At 44.3% G+C, this 21,063-nt stretch overlaps 2 protein-coding genes across 5 annotated transcripts in view; both read right to left on the bottom strand.

Moving 5' to 3' along the window:
* Positions 1–2,649, bottom strand: part of ACAP2 (ArfGAP with coiled-coil, ankyrin repeat and PH domains 2) — a 63,977-nt gene extending 61,328 nt beyond the window's left edge. For all 3 annotated transcript variants that reach the window (XM_080350174.1, XM_080350173.1, XM_080350172.1), the window contains exon 1: positions 2,372–2,649. In XM_080350174.1, coding sequence (XP_080206300.1) covers positions 2,372–2,424 — 53 coding nt within the window. In that variant the 5' untranslated portion in view covers positions 2,425–2,649. The remainder of the gene's footprint in view (positions 1–2,371) is intronic.
* A 3,294-nt stretch (positions 2,650–5,943) lies between these two features.
* Positions 5,944–19,122, bottom strand: PPP1R2 (protein phosphatase 1 regulatory inhibitor subunit 2). 2 transcript variants are annotated; one of them, XM_080349786.1, is made up of 7 exons: positions 18,917–19,122; positions 14,191–14,298; positions 13,651–13,731; positions 13,250–13,350; positions 11,765–11,944; positions 8,732–8,782; positions 5,944–7,376 (listed from the first exon to the last, which is right to left on the bottom strand). In XM_080349786.1, the coding sequence occupies exons 1-6, from the start codon at positions 19,060–19,062 to the stop codon at positions 8,778–8,780; spliced, it is 621 nt and encodes a 206-aa protein (XP_080205912.1). In that variant the 5' UTR covers positions 19,063–19,122; the 3' UTR covers positions 5,944–7,376; positions 8,732–8,777. The 2 variants fall into 2 exon arrangements, with proteins under 2 accessions (XP_080205912.1, XP_080205913.1); XM_080349787.1 differs by lacking the exon at positions 5,944–7,376 and adding an exon at positions 7,427–7,689.
* Between the last annotated feature and the right edge of the window lie 1,941 nt (positions 19,123–21,063).

Genomic DNA, 21,063 nt, shown 5'->3' on the forward strand with positions numbered 1-21,063 from the left:
ATAAGGAACATGGCACAGGAAGGTGCTTTATGATCACACTGCTCCCTGCAAGAACAGTAGGACTTGTAACAACCTTGCTCTACACCAGTGTCTCTACCAGCCCTTCATAAAAACACCACACTAAACTTCATTTAGGTTTCTAGTATTTTGTTTAGGTAATTCATATGAATGCTAAGAATGACCCGATTTATAACAGCAAATACTAATGACTAAAAATGAAAGATAAGAACTTGTTTCAGATATACTACAGGATTTTTGCTTCACAAACTTAACCACTTCCTATCATCAGTTAAAGGTTTGGAGAATATTTTGGTAGCATCAAATGATTACACCATAAAACTTTCTGCAGTTTCTTCAAAGTCAGTAGTACCAGAAACCATCAGAAAGACCATCACATACTAAAAGATGCTGACAAAGGAGTTTTCACAGTTTCTCTCCTTGGAGGAAAGGAAACAATATGGGCAAAAGGAGAATTATACAAAATGAGTTCAAATGACCTAGTATGTCTTAACTTGAAGAGACAGAAGCACACTTTTGCTCATAAATTTTAGTCATAATTTCTTGCTTTCTCAAGTGTATTCATTGCAGAGGGGGTGGACTAGCTGACCTTTGAAGGACCCTTCCAACTCAAACTATTCTATGATTCTATTCTATACTCCAGGAGGAAACATTAATTAAAAAACAAACAAACAAAGAAAACCAAACACAACACAAAAAAACAAACACACACGAAAATTGTATTTCATGGTATAGTTTTATGGTTAAGCCAATCTAACTGCATTGTGACCAGATAGGACGGACCCACATAAAACATAGCTGTGCCAGAAAGTACATATGCCCACATGTCCAACTAGAGGCAAAGTTTTGTGGAACAGCTAAGCCAATATGGGAGGTGTCACTCCCCACTGCCTTCCTCTTGCCTTGCTTCTGGCAGTGAAGTTTCCTCTTCCTCTTGCCCATAAGCTTTAGTAGATTTCACACCCCTTGCAATGCTGACTCAACTCACTAACTGAGCCGAAAACCATCCACTCTCCTCTGCCAGGGCAGCTAGCTCATCGAAGGATCCAACAATACAAGTCACAGTCACCAGAAAAATGCGTGGCAGGAGCAGCCAGGGACAAGCTAGCAGCTGAGACAGAAGCAAAGGAGGGAAGAACAGGAACTCCAGCTTCTGCTGAGGTGAGCCATTCAAACCTTCTTTTCCAACTTCCTCCACATCCCAGAACCACGCAATTGCTAAAGCTGACATGAAGGGGAGGTGTGACCACATAGCCAGATACCAGAGGAAGAACAAGACTGTTCCGCTCAACAGCCACAGCTCACCCAGCCTGTGCCAACCACAGAGCCACAGGCACTTCAAACATGGTCTCAGCAAAGGACAGGAGAGGCACAGCAGTGACACGTCACATCAGGTCGTGGAGCTGTTTGCCTCTCCATCAGCTAGCAGCGTGATCCCAGGCATGGAAAATGGGTCTACATGGACAGACCAGCCATAAATACAACAGACAGGCAGAATTATGTTGAGTAGATACAAGGGTACAAAAAACATATATGAAATGGATAAAAGCATAGGGAAAGATGAAGGGGAAAGTTGCTCAACATAAGCAGAACTAAGCCTACAGCAATGACAGACGAGCGGTCGCTCGAGTGCGGAAACACAAATGAGCCTTGGTCTGACAACGGGAAGTAAGATTACAGGGAGCTTGGTTTAGTACTGGCATCTCAACAGTGGGCAGACTGAGTATGGACACATGCAGCAGATACGGGCAGGAGACACAGGGAGCTGAAGTGTAAACACGACTCCGAAGAACCGGAGATGTACCACTGGGGAGTTCACATTCTGGAGGCCAAGCAAGCATTGCTGTGGCTGCCGAGCGCTGCCTGCACCAGCTGCCCAGCGCTGCCTGCACCAGCTGCCCCTGCAGCCCGCGTCTGCTGGGAGGCGGGTGACCCAGCAGCGCTCCCCGCACCGCGCTGCCCCCGCACAGCCCGGACCCCGCGCCCTGCCCGCCGGACCGCACAGACCAGCCCCCTCCCGTGAACCCCCACAGCCCAACAGAGCCCCACAACGGCCCCTTCTCACACACGGCCCTCGCAGCCACCCCCTGCGCTTCCCAAACCCTGTTCCCCACCCGGCCCACGTCACCGCCCCCCACAACAGCCCCAGCCCGCCACTCTCCTCAGAGCCGGCTGCCTGCAGCCTGTCAGCCCCCACAAGCCCTGTCCCCACAGCCCCGGCCCGACTGCGCGGCCTGTCACCCTACAGACCGACAGCCCCGCTTCCCGCCCCCTGCGCGGCCCCCAACACGCTGCAGCTCCCCCGCGGCCTGTCCCCCCGCACCGCCCCGGCCTGGCCCTTTCCCGGCGGCACCTGAAGCGCGGCGAGTCCTTCAGGCACTCCTCGAAGTCCACGGTCACCTTCATCCTCTCCTGCCGCGGGGCGCGCCGCTGCCGGCGCTGGTGCTGCTACTGCTGCCGGTGGTGGGGCGAGCCCGAGGCGAGCCGAGGCCGGAGGCCGGAGACCGGCCGCCGGGCGGGGCTAGGCGGGGGCGGCACTCATGGAGGGGCGGCGGGGCGGCTGCTGCGGGAACGCGGTGCTGAGCAGCGCCTCTACCCGCCTCCCGCGCCCGGCCGCAACTGACGGCTCGGCCAACCAATAGCCGACAGCCGGCAGCAGAAACAGCCAACAAGGCGCCGGTGCAGGTGGGGCTTCCCCCAGATCGGCGTAAGCCCGGGAAGGGCAGGCAGCCCATCCAGTCGCAGCAGCAGGGAAGCCCTTCGACCAATCACAAGGCGAGAGGGGAGGACATAACAGAAAGACCGCCCAATGAGTGGGCCACTCCGGTGAGGCAGCCAACCGCCAGGTGCCGCAGAGGGTACTTCCTCTTCGGGTGTCCTAAAGAGTGACAGCCTCGTAAACCAACGGGAAAAGCCGTTGGCCTCCCATCAATTGGCAAGCGACATTGCCACGGCTACCCGCAAGACCAATCCCAGCGCTCACAAGCATTGAGGGGGCCGCTCCAACTCTGTGATAGGCTGATTCTCCCGTCGCTCTCAGTGGATGACGTTCCCGGGGGCGGGGCGCGGCGGTAGGGATCGCTTTGGCGCGTCGTGTCGCGCCTTCCGGGCTCCTGCGGGCTCGCCAGGCTCTGCGCGGCTCCGCCTTTGGAACCGCCTAATTTTTTAAATTAACCCCATTACCTAAGCGGGGGAGCTCCTCCCTCAGGGATCCGACACGCGCGGGGACAACTGGCGCCCACCTGAGCAGGTGAGGCCCGTCCGGAGCAGCCGGCTGGAGAGCGCTGGGGCGGGAGCTCCCGCGGGGCCCGCTCCCGATGGCGGCTGCTGAGGGTGCGGCGGCAGCTGCTGAGCGCCGGGGAGAAGCTGGGGCTCCGGGTGCTCGGCGGCGTGTTTCTGTGCTAGATCCTGGAAACAGCCTCAGATGTGTTGCCAGGGGAGACTCAGAGCTGTCTCTAAAGGAGAAACACAGACAGCGGTACAAAGAACATCAGGTGTATGGTTTTGAACAGAGCGTTTGCCTGAGGATGCTTTTTGGAGGCTTTTCCAAGAGCAGAAGGGCTGTATCAGAGTGAGAAAGGCCGTGTGGGTCCTCTCCCACTCTGTGGCGAAGGGTGGCAGAATGCTGTATGTTTCTGATCCCTTAAGAGAAAACAGAACCAGAGCTTTAAGAAGTTCAGCATTTCCAGATGTAAAAATGACAGAGGCAACAGAACATCAGCCATCCCCACTCATCCTCAAAGGCAGTGACAGAGGAGTACAAGTTACTGTTCTCTTCCAGGTAAACTTGGCAGAGATGGAGCATGTCACCCCAAGTCACGGGGCAGGGCGCTGGGAAGCTCTTAAGGTGTCCTTTCACAGAAGAAAAGGGAAGCTTTTTGATTCAGTCAGTTGTGTGGAGTTCTTTCTGTTTGTTTGTTTTTTTTTTTCTTTTGAAATGTCAGATCCAAACTAAGAGTTATGAAAAAGCAAGTTAAGAAATGTTTGTATCACTTAGGCTGCATTTATGTTGTGAAATCCACTTTTCAACTGAAGTATGCAACTGAAAAGGGAGCCCAACACTTTTTTGAAATGCAGTTTTTCTTCCTAAGGAATAGTTGGTGTTAGTCATTTTCCATTACTCAATGCTAGTGAGTGATTACGCAATGCTGACCACAAAGAACTATGCCAGTCGTGCTTTAATCCTACAACACACAAAGAAAATTACCTTGGAAAATGCAACCTTTTCTGTGGTGCTGCTGTCTTAAATTCATGATTCGGGTTTCCAGATTGACCCTCATGTCCAGGTAGCCAAGCCACCACAAAATTTGAAAGTGTGTACAAACTGATGTATAATCAGAGCTGTGCTGAAGAGTACTTCCCCATTTGCAGCAATGAGGAAAGTGCAATATTGGTTTAAGTATTCATCTATGAACACCTACAAATTATACAGTAGCTGCCAGTTTCTTCTAAAAAGCTACAAGAAGTCAAAACCATGTATCTAGTATTAGTGCCCTAAGGCAGAAACAAAAACAATTGTTTTATTTACATTGTACACTTCACACTGGTTTCAAACAGAATACTTACATTTGTGAGGTGGTATCATAATAAACACCACAAAACGCATGGTACAGAAACAAAGAGTTCTGGTAAGAGAGACAAGTTCAACAGGTGAGAGCAAGCTGTGGAAAAATACTCAGGTTTCCATGAACTATAATCAAGTCAGTGCAAAAAAAACCTTTCAAGGACAGGAAATAAAGACAGAGTTAAAGTTCTTATTTGCAAGTGATTTTCCTGTCAGAAGCATATTGAAAATATTTTCTCTAAACAGGATGCAGCTTGAGGACTTAAACCTGTGCAAGAAGCTTCACAATTACAGTGCTGTGGAGCTCAATGTCCACATTAGTCAGGGCTCCGTGTCTTGTTTCCTCTTTACGCCACTCTTCACTGTTCAAGTAAGCCTTTACCATACACACCCCAAAATTAAGACCTGCATGCAAGCTAAGTCCCCATCAAATGAAAAAAGAGAAAAGGCATTTTTTCTCTTGTCCCCATTACAGGAAAGGTCTTTACTGGAAGTTAGCAAAGTTGGGTACTTTTTGTTAAATTGCTTTGCTGACAGTGTAGGGTACAAAGTATCCCTGCTGACCACCAAAATGAAGTTTTGGACACCAAAAGTGTAGGGGGAAGGACAGCAGGACATGAGCTCATGTAAGAGCTGCTCTGATGCATTCTGCCTTAGTTGTGGGTACCAAGTGCCCACCTGTACCTACCACAAAGTACCACTAATCTGTTTACAGCATGGCAGAAGACACCTGTGTTACTCATACCCACGGGTCCAGCCCTGACCCACTCATGTTCCTGAGCACGACACAGCTTTGCTAGGTGCTGCCACGCTCGGTAGGATGGAGCTGCCCTAGACCGGGCCAGTTCGGTGCAGACATTCCAACAGTGAATGCTGCAGGCTAGTACATAAAGGCTGCAAACTAAGTGTTGAAATCCTCTCTTGGAAGCCAAAATTAAGGCTCTAGTAAGTGACTTCAGGAGTCAGAAGTACCTAAATGCTTACTCCTTGCCCTGTTTATTCTATAGAAGTGACTGTGTTTGATACAAGAAGATACAGTATTCTCTATATGGAAAAATTAGCATCACCACACTGGACTGAATCAAGAGTTGAACCTCTTGTGAAAAGACAGTATTAATCCTGATTCAGGCCCTTAGAAAATGAAACATCCCACAACTAACAAGCCTGTTAGCTACTGAGAAGAGGAGATTGTTGGGAAAGGGACACTGCAACACCCAGTTAGCATGACTCACAGATATCTTTGGCAACACATCCATTCTAGGAAATTATTCCTGTGTAAATCTTCCAAAGGACAGCATCCTATTGCCTCTCAATCTCTCTGGTATATCATGAAAGCTCACACTAGAGAATGCGTATAACTGTAAAATAACTTTCATTCCTTTATTCAAACTTCACATATACAGTGGACAAAAATACATTTTAAAATAGATCCATATAATTATATGGATTTTTGCAACATATCAAATTCAGATCAAAATTAAGATATACATCGTATCTCATAACCAAGCTAAAGCTTAACTGTATACTTCATTTGTGTAATAAAACCCAGGAACTACTAGAACATTCACCAGTCAAATTCCATTGAGTGGGAAGTTGTTTACAGCAATTTGGCAGTTCAGAATCCCTCTTTACAGGGGCTATACAACCACACTGCAAACAAGTATTTGAATTAGGCAGTTTCCCTTCTATTCTTCCAAACAGCATTCATTTTCCAAGAGCAGCTGCTGTAAGGTGCAATGGATAGAGAAAGATTTAGACCAGTGGTTTTCAGTATGCAGGTTACCAACACCAAGTGAGTAGAAGATCAGCAGCAGTTATCTTTATATAAAGAACAGCCAGAACCTAAACTCAGCTCATCTTCACAGGCCTGATGTGGATTTGATCGTGGTTGGGTGTTTTTCCTCAGGTGCTAGGAGCACAAGCACTGTTCATGCAACTGGAAAGGACCAAAAGTTCAAAACAAGAGCCAGAAGGGTGAAAGTGGATGTGGTTTTAAGAGAAAGGTTGGAGGGAACTTCCATGTTCTCATGATAAGCCAAAGAGAGCTCCACAAAACACACAGTCCCGATGGACGAGATAATGACAGTTAAACACGAAGTTCAAGTTAGCACATTTCCAGTGTAAAAACATTCCCTCCACCAAACGTTAGTACTGCCTTAGTCAGAATCTAACAACTGACTCTTAAAAAATAATACAACTCCTTTTCTAAAGACTGGGAAAGTACAGGTAACAATATCTTGATATCTAGATTAATGGGTCAACATTTTACAAAGAGGTTGTAAGACTTAAATAATCCCTTTTTAAACTGCTTAACACATCTGATAAATAGTTTGCATGTCAATCTGATATATGCTGTACCGTTCGGTTCTTAAATCCCAAACCTTTCCATAAGAATTACCAAATCCAGAACACTGTCAAATAAATAGTGAAAAACCAACAGATACTGTCTGTTTTGAAGCATGAAGAATAACAGTACATTACAGAATATAATCAGCATTACACATACAGGGAATGCCATTCTGGCTGAACAGATTATGAAGCAGTATCCTCCATGAAATACTAGGCACAAAAATAAATCAATTAGACAGGTTTTTCTGCCTAATGGACAAGTCTAAAATTAACATTCTTGGCAATACAACATTGTAACTGATATGCTTCTCAATATTTAAGAGCTTTAATTGCAAAAATCATGAAGCGATGTTTATATTTGTGTCTATGACAAGCAGTTACAGTTCTGGACAGATTTCTTCTATGCTGTGTGCTTTACTTTCCAGCTGGTCACGAGTAGCGTGTGCTGCATAAGAAAGATTACAAAAAAGAGATAATTCTTCACACTTGTTTAATGTTTTCAAAACACACACAGATACCCTCCTGAAATCACCTTTGCTTCTCCAATGGTAATGTTTGCCAATCCATTTTAGCAACCTACAAGCTTTTAGTTTGAGAATGCAGAAGCTTCCAATATAGTTGTATCATCCTCATGTTCCAAAGAAATGGTGAACACCCTTGTTCAGCACACCAAGTACTACATGCTCACAACCCCTGGAACTGGAAGGATTAGACCCGGGAGTTACAAGAGCGATAAATTTGCAGAACACATGAGGTTCCTGAAACACAAGCAAGCGTAGTACTTTCCAGGTCAAATTTCACTTCCACATCAAACACTTCAAAACAAAAGCTTGTAAATGAAAGAGCACAGTCTGTTGTGTTTCTCAGGAAGTCATTAAACTCATGAGCTTTTGAGCCAAAGAACAGCAACAAATCAGAGGAAGCTTCTTCTCATCAGTGCTTTTCATATGAAAAAGCCCTATATATATTTATATGTATAGATATGTAAATATATATATGCACCTGAAAATTCAACAGCATAAAGCAAAGATAGAGAAAACCACATCTAGATGATAATCTTTTTTAAAATGGCCAGTTAGGCTTCAGCAGGAGTTAGAGTTGGTAACAAGTGCAGTGCACAGCTGACAAGCAGAACTAATCTGTGTATGCTCCCAGCCTTCTCACCCACATCATCTTCAGGGTGGTGCTCACTCTGGTTAAGAAAACACAACTGATCCTGTATCTACGGAAGGCCACACGAGCACACCCAGTCAGCTGACAGCTAAACTGATCAGCAGTATCTGAGCAGGGTTATCAGAGCAATGAATGCTAAATGAGCCATAGGGAGAAAACAATTGTTTTACCACCATCAATTGAACTGCTATAGATCACACCCTTGTAGGCGATACTTTTGTGCAGCAGAAGTAAAGACAGCTCTGCATTGAAATTATCATGCTTAAATCTACTCACATCAGGAATCTCTCCTTCAGTGATTTCCAAGAGAATGTGTGAAGGAAAAGTGTTTGTGGAGAGGAACAAAGGTCACTATTATGCTAGCAAAGTCTATTGACGTTGTTCATGGAGTAATAAATAGGGAGTAGCCAGAGAAATTCCAGTGAATCTAAAATGCTGAAGCAAGTAATTTTAATGCAGTCTAGTACAACTTGAACTTTCACTTCCACCCAAAACCTTGGCTGCTAGAATCCCTATGCATGGCATAAGTTACAGCTACTTGAGGCAAGAAAGGAATGACCCATCTACTTAAAAACACTTGCTAGCCCATGAGGAAGACAGGGGCAAAAATACACAAACAGTTCTCACCATCACTGACTGGACTGGCCATCTTCATTTCAACCGGCAAGAAATCTCAGTCTGTAACCAAGAAGCACAACTCATATTAGCAGAGCTAGTGGTATCTGACAGAAGTCTTCTTCAAAATGAGAGTGTAGAGATTAAGAGAGTACTGTTAGTTTTACTCAAATACAAAACAAATAGGATTAGACAGTAGAAAGGAGCATCAAATAAGAGAAGCACAGAACCTTTTAGGGATCTTAGTAGACAAAAATATTCAAAGTGAGAAGATGGTCTCAAATTGCCTGAAAAACCACCCAGGAGCCAGTGGAGCCCTGGTGTCACAACAGACCACTAAGAAATGCCTCTTATGTCACATCTTTACCTGGAACAACCACAGTACTATCGAAGTCATGTTATTCTGCTGGAATACACTGCATGCCAGCTCTCACTTACATACATTGACAGTCTCAGACATAACAGGCAAGTGGTAGCCACATAGATTCATTTTCGTTGGAAGAGACCCTTAAGACTGAGTCCAACCATGACCTAAATCTAGCACTAAACCATGTCCCTGAGAGCTTCATGTATATGTCATCACCAGATGAACTCCATAACTTTAGATGAATTGAAGTCAAATGGAAGAAATTACCAAAACATAGCTACAATACAGCATGCAGAAAAGACATTTCCTTTGCAGTTAGAAGCAAGCATCAGAGCTGTTAGTTTAACAGTGTGAAGCCAAAATAAGCCATCACAAAAAAAAGAAAATCAGCTCCTGCATCAATCAATACAATGAGTAAAGAAAACCCTCCTTTTCTGCTCTGTGAGAAAGCACTTTAAAATACAATGATTTGAAGTTGAAGAGCTCTTTGAAAGCTATCCAGATGAATAATCTCTCCACACAAAGTCCTAACAGTGGATTCTCAGGAACAAGAATATTAATAGCATTTTGATCCACTTCCATGAAGGAAACAACCAAACTGAAATACTATTTACAATTCCCTAACATAATCAAAAGCACGGCATGACCCAAAACATAGGCTAGCAAAGAATCCAAGTAGCAAGAGTTAAAACCAGTTATTCGAGAAACATTCTGTAGCTCCAACATCTGATTAACTTTATGAGTAAGGAGATTCTTTTGTGCCTTCAGAATACAGATGACAGAGTGATAAAGAGATGTCATCACAAAAAGGTTATTTCAGTAAAACTTTGACGTTACTTTAAACATGGCAATGTCGCTAAATACTTATCATCTCAACACAGGAATTTATTAAGGCATAGGTAGTTGCAGAAGACAGAGATGTTTACTAACAGTTTTGACCATACTCTATCATCCTTCTACCAACCCTGCCACAAAGAATCACATGTGATCGGTCTGAGGGCTTTAATTCACCAGCCATTTCAAAAGTAAGACCAGTACTTAACCTCAGAAGAATTGGTCAGGTACAGAGACCAAAAGCTTTGGTAGTTAATGCAGAAATTAGGCGATAATGAGACGTCAAGGTTTGTTAAGCAGAATGATACAACACAAAAATGAAGAATTTAGAACTACATCAAGTTAATTGAAGCTATTTCTCTATGCCACAGTGCGGAGGTGAATCAGTTAGTTAATGGGTCGATAAGCAGGCAAACAGTTACATTTGTGGAATCTATTGGCCATGAGCAGTCTAAAATTGGTATTTACCAGTTGTGGCTCTGAAGCTGATTATGAAGCAAGGTGGAATGCATTTCAACAATACAGATGGAAAATGCTGCAAAGATGTGCCTTCGCTCCCCAGCTGTATTCACCACTGGAAAGGAGTTGCCTCTGTTTTACAGCAGAGAGCAGAGACATGGTGGCTTCCAGCCATGGAGAAGGCTCATAAGGTTGCTTATTGGAGCCCTCCTTTCCCCTGGAGAGTGAAACTCTAGTAAATAGCCATTATAAGGCACAGGGTAAGTTACTGGATCAAGTCCATCCGTTAGTAGGTCTCAGACATACAAAATGACCTTTCAGAGCAATTATGAAGGCTTTAGTCCTATTATTTATTGCAGGAAGACTAATATAGTCAATCTGCAGAACTTAAAAACACAACTTTGCAGATCACCTTTTTATTGTGTGGAATTCAAACTAGTTTTAGAAGAGTTCCTAGTTCACATGGTTGTGAAAAGCAAACGTGAAACAAGTTAAACACATGCAGCAGCTTCCCAAGTCCACAGACTGTACTGATGTCTCATAGCTTTGCCAAGCAACAGATGGATAAGGCTTACAGACTTCATTGCCACCGGTCTCATGAGCAACAGATGTCTATTTTTTAATGACAAAAACTTGTTAGAAGTGCTGTTACACACAGAGGTGGGTAGTGAACAGCTGTAATTATTCACCAGAAGGACACCACAAAAACCAAACACTTCTATGATATAGCCTACCCTCCTCACCCAGGAAGAGGCTTAAAGAGGTGTCAGCCTCTACAGTTTTACAAGTTTCCTGTCAAGAGACAGCCCTGAAGCTGGTTTTAGAAACAACTTCCAGCTAAAAGTCTCAGACTTTCTTCCAATAGCTGCACTAAAAGCAAAGCTGTGGGTGTTACTCCATACTACAGAAACGAACATTACTGCTTAAGAACAAGTGTGTACTGACGTCCTGACAGCAGTTTTACATTACAGCAAGACAGAAAGTTGTTCTTTCTTATGAAGTTAGATATGCCCCTCTCAACAGGGAGAACACATGCATCCTAGTTTCCCACTGCTGGCTACAAGATGGTTTGGGAGCAGAACGGGGAAGGAACTACAACATAAGGCCAGGCTCTCCCACAGCTTTAAGTGTTTTGTACAGGACAAACCTTCTTTTAAAAAGGATGCTGGCAACTTGGCTACCAAGAGTCAGTTATGCTGGAGAAATAGTATAAGGCAGAGGTGTTTGCTTTCCACCTATCAAGACAACAGACACTATTGCATATTGAGCGTTACATACATACAGTTCCCTTTCTATTCCTTCTCACACAGCATATTTGTTTCCCAACAGCTGAAAGGACCACCAGTACTTAAATATGTATTTTTATTAAGCAGTAAGTAGCTCACCATGTTCAGTAGCTTCTGTATTCATCGTTTCTGTATCTGCAGCATCACGCATCTCTTCATCCTCATCATCATCCTCTTCTTCACTATGTAGTTCCTTTGCCATGAGTTGTCTTGCCAGTTTGATGTTTCGTCCTTCATTGTAGTGCATTTTTCTCTTCATTTCAAACTGCTTCTTCTTCTCTGTGGACAAATAAATGCAAATATTTATTTCTTCCCTTAAAATAAAACACCAACAAAACACCAAAACCAAACAAATAAATAAATAAAAATTAAAAAAACACACAACACCAACCACCACAAACAAAAATCAACTTGAAAGTCCATTGTTTATATGATCAAGCAATAACTGAATTCAAATTATTTCCTTCAAGCAGCAGTGTTTAAATGAGTCTGACTTACAAAAAGGCAAGTAATTAATGGTCTGGAAAGGCTGCAGCACTTCTAAAAGAACCGGTCTGCAAGCAAGAGCACATCTGACCCAAGATAAGCGTCTAGGAACAGCATAAGAAATTCCAAAGTTTTGCAAGCCTACTTTCTAACAACTTAAGGACAAGTTGAGCTGCACTGGTAGGATAGCAGTTGAAGTTTTGCAGATGTCTGACGTGACTCCTGGCTAGCCACCAAAGGCCAGTTATGAGAGATATATTTACCACATGTAGAAGAAAATATTTTCCGCTTTCCCCATAGCCTGAAGCTTAACTTTGCTCCATATATTAAGCATTAGCAGGTCTAACAGTAACACATTACAATTAAACTTTGCTTATTGGCAGCCCCAACACCTTTTTTTTTCTTCCTTTAGAACAGTAAAGTTACAAGTAAGTTGGGGCCAGGAAAGATGAGAAGCAACAACTTGATAGTGCAAGCTTGAACACTTAGAAGTATTATTGTTTGACTGTTTCCTCAAAATGTTCTAGCCCAAATTAACAGAAAACATCTGTTGACGAGGCATGAGGCAATTTTCTTAGGAATAAATGTGGGTTTCCTGCTGCAGCCATCTACCAGTTGTTTTGAAAACAACAGAAATGTCATCAGTATGTTTGCGAGCTGTTAGTAACATCTTAATTGCAGTGGTACTCATTGGATTCTTAAATCTACCTGAAATATGTTTAGAGAAAGAAGTACTCCCTCACCCCCAAACCAGAAGAGCTGCTTATTTGAGATGTCTAGGTTTCTTAAGAGGAATTTCCACATGGTAAGCTTCTACACAAGGGGGCAGCCAGCCAGAGCAAACTCCCCTTTATATGTAGATCTCCAAAAAAAACAGTCCTGATTTGAAACAAACAGCATATTTGTCCCATCTCTTTCTTACCCTTTAAAGACCATATATCTCCATTTTCAAATGACAACATCTTTCTGTTAAATAGTACTTTTTCTTCCCAAGTATTTCTTACTGGAAAACAAACTATTTGTGGGGAAAAAAACCCCACAAAAATGGGAGAAAAACCCATCCCAAACCACCACCACCAAACACCAGCTTATGCCTACCTTGTTCTTCAGGTGTTAATTCTTCATCCTCTTCCTCCTCCTCACTGCTTTCCTCTTGCTTTGCTATAATCTTGGGTCTAGTGTCAGCTGCAGCTGCCAGTCTACATAAAACACGCAATACAAAATGTTGAAGCAGCAATTTCTTCAGTACTTAAAATACATGACATTTCAGAATACTCATACCAACTGCTTTGTTCATTATTTTTGCCATATTTATGCATACTTACAACCTGTACAAAGTTTTAAGTACAAGTGGCACTATCAAACACAAAAAACTACTTAATTTGACAATAGCAAAAATTTGACTTCTAGAGAAAACAGTGACACCTTTCCAAAGAGAAAACTACTCCAGAAAAGAGGATTATCTTAATGTTTAGTCAATTTTCTATGACAATACTTACTTTTTACTCAACAGATCAGCTTTCAAGGGCTCGTTTGATTCTGAATCACTCACTGCATCCTCATCATCTTCTCCTACCATGCTTGGAAGGCAAACAAAAAGTAGCATTTATCAATAATTTGCTGCTTAAAATTTGCTTGATAAAATAGTGTAAACCTTATAAGGCTCAATTAAAGATTCCTTTAACACTTTAAAAACTTTCAAAATCTAATTTAAATATTGATGTGAATGAGAACTTTATGTTCTAGTATACAGATATTAACTGAAAAAAATAAAATCAGTACAAGTCAAACACTTATTGTATTCAAAGCCTGAGGCTTGCTAAACATAGACCTTATAAAAATTGTCTTTGTCCTTTTTGACAGTTCTCCTCAATAGCTGTAAGCCTTTATTTAGAAGCTTTGTAAATCTGAATATGTTGCATATATCCAATAGGCCTGCACAGTCTGACAGGCAATCAGGTACAGTACATATTACATCAGCCACAAAGTCAATTTTGCTGTAAAACTACTATAATTTCCTACCAGTTTAGCAAGCCTACCTGTGATAAGGAGTACTTGGCTCATCTATTTTCATCAAACCATAATCTTTCCCTGCTGGGTGGTACGTAGCCATGATGTTCATTTCATCCCACGTCTGGGATTTTTTACTGAAATAAAAAAAAAAACAAACTTAAATTTTCTTATATTCTAAAAACAATTAGCTCTGTTTGTCCACAGAAAATGAACATTTAGAATGTCTTTTGACCTCTACTACACACTATGCACAAAGAATATTGTTACAACACACAAGCATGTTCAAAATATGGCTATTAAACACTGCTCTATGCAGACTTTAGTTAAGACATGACAAATTATCAGTGCAACTTAATTTCCCTAACAATTCACAATAGCTAAATATTCTCAGTGATCTATAAATGGTTTCTTATTCATATACATACATATATCTTCTCAAGAGGCTACCAGTCTTGTTCACTGTCCCATTAACCGTCTGCTCTTTTTACAAGTCACTGTAAAATCATTCTTCCTCTTATTACAAACACAACACCTCAACAAAACCAAATTACTTCCATTTCACCTCTGTTCAGTGAGCTGCTATGATTATTAGTGAAACTGTTGCATAAACAATACCAACCAACAACTTCCTGCAGCAAAATAGGCGTCACTAAACAAGCTGCTGATGAGTACACTTTAGAAGGACAAAAGCTGTTTGAATAAAACTGAACTGATTCATTGCTGTAATTAAGCAGAGGGAGTTTCACATTTTACACAGACAGGCACCAGTCATGTTACATTACTTAGAATTTCCTCAGTTAATCAGAGAACGTGCCATTTTATGTATATTCACAGAAACAAAAGCCCACCCAGACTGACAATATATATAAGCCACAAGAAAAGCAACTGCCTTGTGTCCAGATGAAGAATCATCCCTCCACTGATCTAAACGCCACAGAAATGTTTTAATCAACAGAAACTGCCACGTTCCACATTTTATCTAAAAAGGTTATTGCAGGCTTCATACAAGGTGGTCTTTCCCTTAGACTAAACCAAGAAATTTAACTTTAGAATAGTAAAATAATTCCACTATGTAATATTACCTTATGCATTAACATATTCCTGAACTGTTGCAAATTATTATTATTATTATTATTTAAGGAAATAAATGTTACAGAGCTTTTTTGTGTGTGTGGAAGTGGGGGAAGTAGGGTAGAAGACTACCTTATCTACCCTTATTTAAACAGAGACTGTTCTAATACCAAATTAAAAAAATATATTCAATCTTGATAGCATTCTGCTCAAGAGCGGTTGTGTTATCTGTAAAACAAAACCAATAAAGCAAAATTCCAAGTACAAATACAGAGAGCACTGCGTAAAACAATGGAGGAAAAAAAAAAAACCACCATAAACTAAAGGGATTAAAAAAAATAGATGCGGGAGTTGATGCCGAATCCTACACACCACAAACTTAAGACTCCAGAAATGGATACAAATCAAGTGAGCTTAATCCCCTTAGCATATAGTAACCAATGATGAACTGTCATGTTTGAGATTTCAGATCTATTTAATCATTTTGTGTGAACTGCAACACAAGGATTGCAACCTAAGCGGCCACCATGTGAGTCAGATTGCCCGCTCTGGCAGGGTGGAGAGTCATGAGCTTCCTGATGACAAAGCAAGAGCTCTGGTCCATGAATTCCAGTTATTCAAACCTATCTATTTAGGAGTCGAAAAATCCACAGTCAAACATCAGCTAAACACCTGCTTAAAGTTCATCTATGACTAACAGAAGATGATCATCATACAGTTTCACAGTGAGTGCATAAGAATTTTTGCCAGCTGTAGTTGGATAATGGTCAACAGCCCCTCTAAAGGTGACAGAATTTAGTTGAAGAGGACTCATGACATACGGGAGAAACTCCCACCACACGCTTTGTGTTCATCACACTTGCCCACAGCACATCCAGGTTTATTGCCTGGGCTCACAATTCAATACGTAATAACAATATTGGCAACCTTAGAAGAATCCCTTTGGCATGCACTGCTCTCCAAATTAGACAGCCTACAGCTAACAGATCAGTAACTTCGAAATACAAGACTGAGCAAGGTTTTAGTGGTTTATTTTTTCACACTTCTTTCTTTAAACTCAGATTCCAACTCTAAAAGCCTTTGCTGTGGAACTTGTCCCAAAGTACAACTTAAAATTCAGCTAGGAGAAAAATTGTCATTAGTGGCAAACAGACAAGCCTGTCATTTTACCTCTCCATGTAAAAAGCCATCACAGGAGAGTGACTAAGTGCTCTAAAAACACATACCTCCCTTGACTATCTCCAATTTTGCATGCTTAGGCATGTCTGAGCAGCATTACAGTAATGATAGAGCTTAGGACCATCAGAGGAAAATGCTTCCTGACACCCCTTCAGATACAGAACTAGGAAATGTAATTTACCTTAGGAAAATCAGCTTTGAAAAATCTCAGAAGTGCTCATTTGTATTCTCTCACATCTTCAGATACATATAATCATTTGTTTTGAGATCACACCTTGATAGGTGAGAAGTTTCTGCAGCAGTATTGCTCACAGGAACACCTCAGTGGCTCCTGCCACAGCAGACTCTTCTCATCTGTTCCAACTCAGCTGCTGGCACACACACACACTTGCTTAGTTACTTTGTGAAATGCCAGATCAGATCGTTCACAGGCTCTTAGAGGAGCCAAAAAAATACTGTATACTAAGAATGCCAAGAACGTATCTACCATTAAACCACGATCTCAGCTCTTAGGATGCAGTTCCAGTGGTGTCCCAATTTCACAAGCTGCTTCTTTCACCATATTTCATCAAGGAGTTCATTTCCAGAGAATTTTACCATCCTAACAGCAGTGCAAAGTCAATAATGATGCAAATACATGCAAGCTCTACTGAACACAGTGTTTTAAAAGATGACAGCTGACACAATTGAGCTCTTTCATCTGCAGCTATTTTTAAAGGTATTCAGATCTGAATTTCAATGTTAGAAATAAGTAGAGGGGCTTCTGATAGAGGTGCACAAAGAGAACAAATACTTCAACTTACAAACTAATTTTTAATCTTCAAGGAAAATCACAGCCATACTATTCATCATTCTTTGAAGTTCAAAATTATTAGCTCAGATTTAGTCAGAAATAATACTAATTTAATGAAGTGTTGTCAACCAAACAAAATACCTGTACAGAAACCAGCTTTAAATACACTATACTGATCTTTCCAGGAAATCTTCCAATGCAGCCCGCCAGGGTTAGCTAGTATCCTTTAACTTCCAAGACAATTTCAGAATTAATCTAATTAACTGAACTGACTCATATGGGTAAGCAAGAAATAGAAGCTGGACTGCTGCCCACTTAACTGTTCCACAAGAAATTACTGTGTCCTATACCCAATATACCACACATTCAGCTCATCACTTTAAACTCTTATTTCTGATCATTCTTCAAGATAGTATGAAAGACACTGCAGAAAATTAAATAGAGGCTACCAATATTAAGTAGAGGTTACCAACAGTCAGTTTTACTTCATGTCTAGTGCAGCAGCAAACACCTTCTGCTACATTATGTTAAAACTAGAGAACAGGGGAAAACAAACAAACAAACAAACAAAAAACAAAACCAAAACCACAGCATTTCTGTAGCATATTGCTACATTACATTCACCTCCTTCAAAAACATCATCTCATTCCTTCAGCTGCAACAATTTCTCCCTGAAAAGCAGGAGTAGCTAACACAGGCAACAGAGCAACCCAAAACCTCTTTGTTCCCAGCTTGCTGACTTGAGACTATATTCATGACTGAACTAGGCGAAGAGGAATGGAATATTACTAAAACACAAAAAAATAAGTGCATGTCTGTTTTATTTTATCATTATTTTTCTCTTTGCAATACTGAGCAAGGTCCCAGATGAAGAAAACTATCAAAAACAATTTTGGAAATATAGAGCTCATGTAAAACCCTGATCATCTGAATGTGATGAGAGTCTCAGAGAAACATTAGGAAGTGCATGGTGGCTGCTAACATCAGGAAAAGTGCAACAATTCTTACTGGTCAAGGGCAGCTGCTGGCTGGATAAAAACCACTTCTTGTGTATATGGACTAACTCAGCATGTTACAATTAAACCAAGACCTTCTTGTCATTCAAAACACAAACCACATGGCCAGTGCATAATCACAGTGAATCCTGAACAAGCAAGAATACATTTTTCTTACTTATGTTTCAACCAGCAAAGTCCTCTCCCCAGGGACACATTTCTGGTCACAGAGAAATAGGCTACCTTTGAGAAAACTGAGAATAAATCTCATATAGCAAAGAATATTTTGTAGCAACTGTAAAGCCTTTCTGTTTGTCATTCTGAACGAGCATTTAAAGACAATATAGCTCCTGATAATGTGTCATAAGCAACAAGGAACCACATCAGCCCTTCAGCTGTCACACGGCGCTGCCGCGAAGAGCCACCCCTGCAGTATCCGGGCTCCCCCCGCCCGGCAGCCCCAGCGCCCCGCACAGCCCGTGTCCCCGGCGGTGCTGCGGCCCCGCTGGGCGCTCCCGCCACCTGCCCGGCCCTGTGCCCAGGACCGCCGCACCGGGAGCGCACGAAGCGACTCGCTCATCCCGTTACTGCTCCGCCCGCTTAACGCCACACACGGGAGAGCCCAGAGAAACCCGGCTGAAGCCGCCGCCTGGCAGAGGCCGGTCCGCGGGAGGCCCTGCTGGGGCCCGGCGGGGCTCGGCGCGGCCCTCTCACCCATGCTCGTCCTCATCGTGAGCCGGACTGGCCCGCCGCGCCCCTGTGGCCGCTCCCCCCGCCGACTGCTTGCTGCCGCCCTTCTTGAGGATGCCCTTGATGGGCCCGCGTCCCGTCGAGGCGGCCGGCACCGAGGCCGCCTCCATCGCCGCCCGCCGCTTCCGGCCGCCGCCGCCTCAAGCCGGCCCCGCTCTGCTGCGCGTCACAACCGCCGGCGCGGGGAGAGAGGAAGAGGAAGATGGCCCCGCCCCACCGCCCGCCGGGGCCGCGCCCCCTGGCGGCCGGCGGACCGCCAAGCCCTTGGCTGTTGTGCGCCTGCGCGCCCGCGGTCGGCTCAGGCGCGGCTGCCGGCGCCATGTCCGCAGGACTTGCGCCTATGCGCGGGGGCCGCTCGCGCACACCTCCGGGGCTTCTGCGGGCGCGTGGGCGTGAGCGAGGCTTGTGCACACGGGGCGCTCTCGCGCACGCGCGTGGCGTGTTGCACGCGTGCGGTGTCGCGGGGGCCGCGCGAGGTTCGTGCGCGCGGGTTCCGCAGGAGCGGCCGCTGCCCCGAGCCCCCGCGTGCCCCTCCCCGCGTGCGCGGCACGAGCCGGCGGTGCGGCGGGTGGCGGTGGCGCGGGCCGGTGGGCAGCGCGGGGCAGGGGCTCACGCGCGGCGGTGTCCTGCTCCCGCGGAGCCGGCACAGCGCGGGCACCGCGCAGCGGCAGCGCCCCGCGTGTCCTGCGTCATCCTCGCAGCCCGCGGACGCGGGTGGAGTGTTCGGTCTGTGTGTCACAGGAACTACGGCGTGAGGATCTAAAAGTTTTAAGCGTTAATGGCTTAAACACGGCGGTTGTTTCTGATCGCTGCAAGGCCTCCCTGCCCTCTCAGCCGCCTCCGACTAGTGAAGAGGAGCGAGATGTTGGTTCCCTGCCAAGTTCCTGTCCCCTCCCAGGGCAGCAGAGCCCCTCGCTGCACACCCGCCCGTCAGGGTCCCGCTGCAGTGAGTGCAGCGCGTTCCTGCAGATTTACAGTGTTCTACATCCACATCGCCGTTTCTTTGCGTCAATAATAGCAGCAAAAAGAGCTGGGGGTCACTGCCAGCCAAAGCCACAACACGGGTTTGCTGTTTCAGATGATGAGAGAAGCCCAAATGTCCGATTCCACCAGACCTGGGGTGACCTCCAGGCTCCTTGAGCAAACCGTTTAACTTCAAGATGTGGTTGCTTCTGTTGCATTGCATTCCGAGTCTGGGGGTGCTGTGATGTCAGAGGAGGGCAGACCCCCCCACACAGAGCACCCTGGCCTGCTCGAAAAAGTCATGCAGCTGGGGAGGTACAAAAGCCACGAAGCAGATATTTTAATTTCATTTTTAATGAGCTGCATCAATGCTATTCAAGCAGAGTTGTCATGGTGCCTGGCGAGCACCTGCCAGGGCAGATGCATTGCCGGCAGCCATGCGGCACCTACAGAAGCAGGGAGCGGGATGTTGGGCAGAACCCGCCATCTCTTGGTGTGCGGGCAAAAGCCTCAAGGGGACAAGGGAGCAGCCCCATCTCTGTCTGCTTACGGGTACTCTCAGAGCTGACCCTTGGGAGTGCAGGACCGGCCTCACTAGAGGCAAGAGAGGACACATACAAGCACCTGAGATGGAGCGGTGCTAAATTTCTGTACATTTTTAGACAAAGGGCCAGATCTGATTTCTAGCGGGGAGGTCTGCTGACTTGGTAGCAGCAAATGCCTGCAGCCCTGCACCAGAAAACATTCAAGACCCCCAGTCTCAGTTCCCAGGCTGCAGGACCAACCCCCCTAGTCTGGGCATTGCCGCTGGGAGGGCAGTGCCTGCGATGTAGCTCAGACACTGTGTACTCCTTGCAGGCCCAGAAGTGTCAAGACAAACATGGGAAACAAACCTGGTGTTGTGTCATGAAAGGTTTTACCCCAGGACTAATACTTGAATGTCTAATCTCATACCCTTTCCCATCCACATACAGGAGGACTCACAGCAACAGCAGAGCTTCACATCTGCACCTCAGCACTTCTTCACTCCTTAGCTTTCAATCACTCAGTTACTCTGCAAAAGTCAAAGCAAGGCAAAAAAGGGGGGAGAACAATAGAGGGAATAAGGAGTAACTCAGGGCTGGCAAACTACTGTTAGCAAAAGGATT

The sequence above is a fragment of the Nesoenas mayeri genome, assembly GCF_963082525.1.
Source record: "Nesoenas mayeri genome assembly, chromosome: 9".
In the NCBI taxonomy this organism is placed as follows: Eukaryota; Metazoa; Chordata; class Aves; order Columbiformes; family Columbidae; genus Nesoenas; species Nesoenas mayeri.

Coding starts and splice junctions, on each gene's coding strand:
- PPP1R2 (XM_080349786.1), bottom strand. CDS start 19,062: ATGGAGGCGGCCTCGGTGCCGGCCGCCTCGACGGGACGCGGGCCCATC. Junction 14,299..18,916: donor CACGATGAGGACGAGCATGG/GTGAGAGGGCCG, acceptor TTTTTATTTCAG/TAAAAAATCCCAGACGTGGG. Junction 11,945..13,249: donor ATTAACACCTGAAGAACAAG/GTAGGCATAAGC, acceptor ATTTGTCCACAG/AGAAGAAGAAGCAGTTTGAA.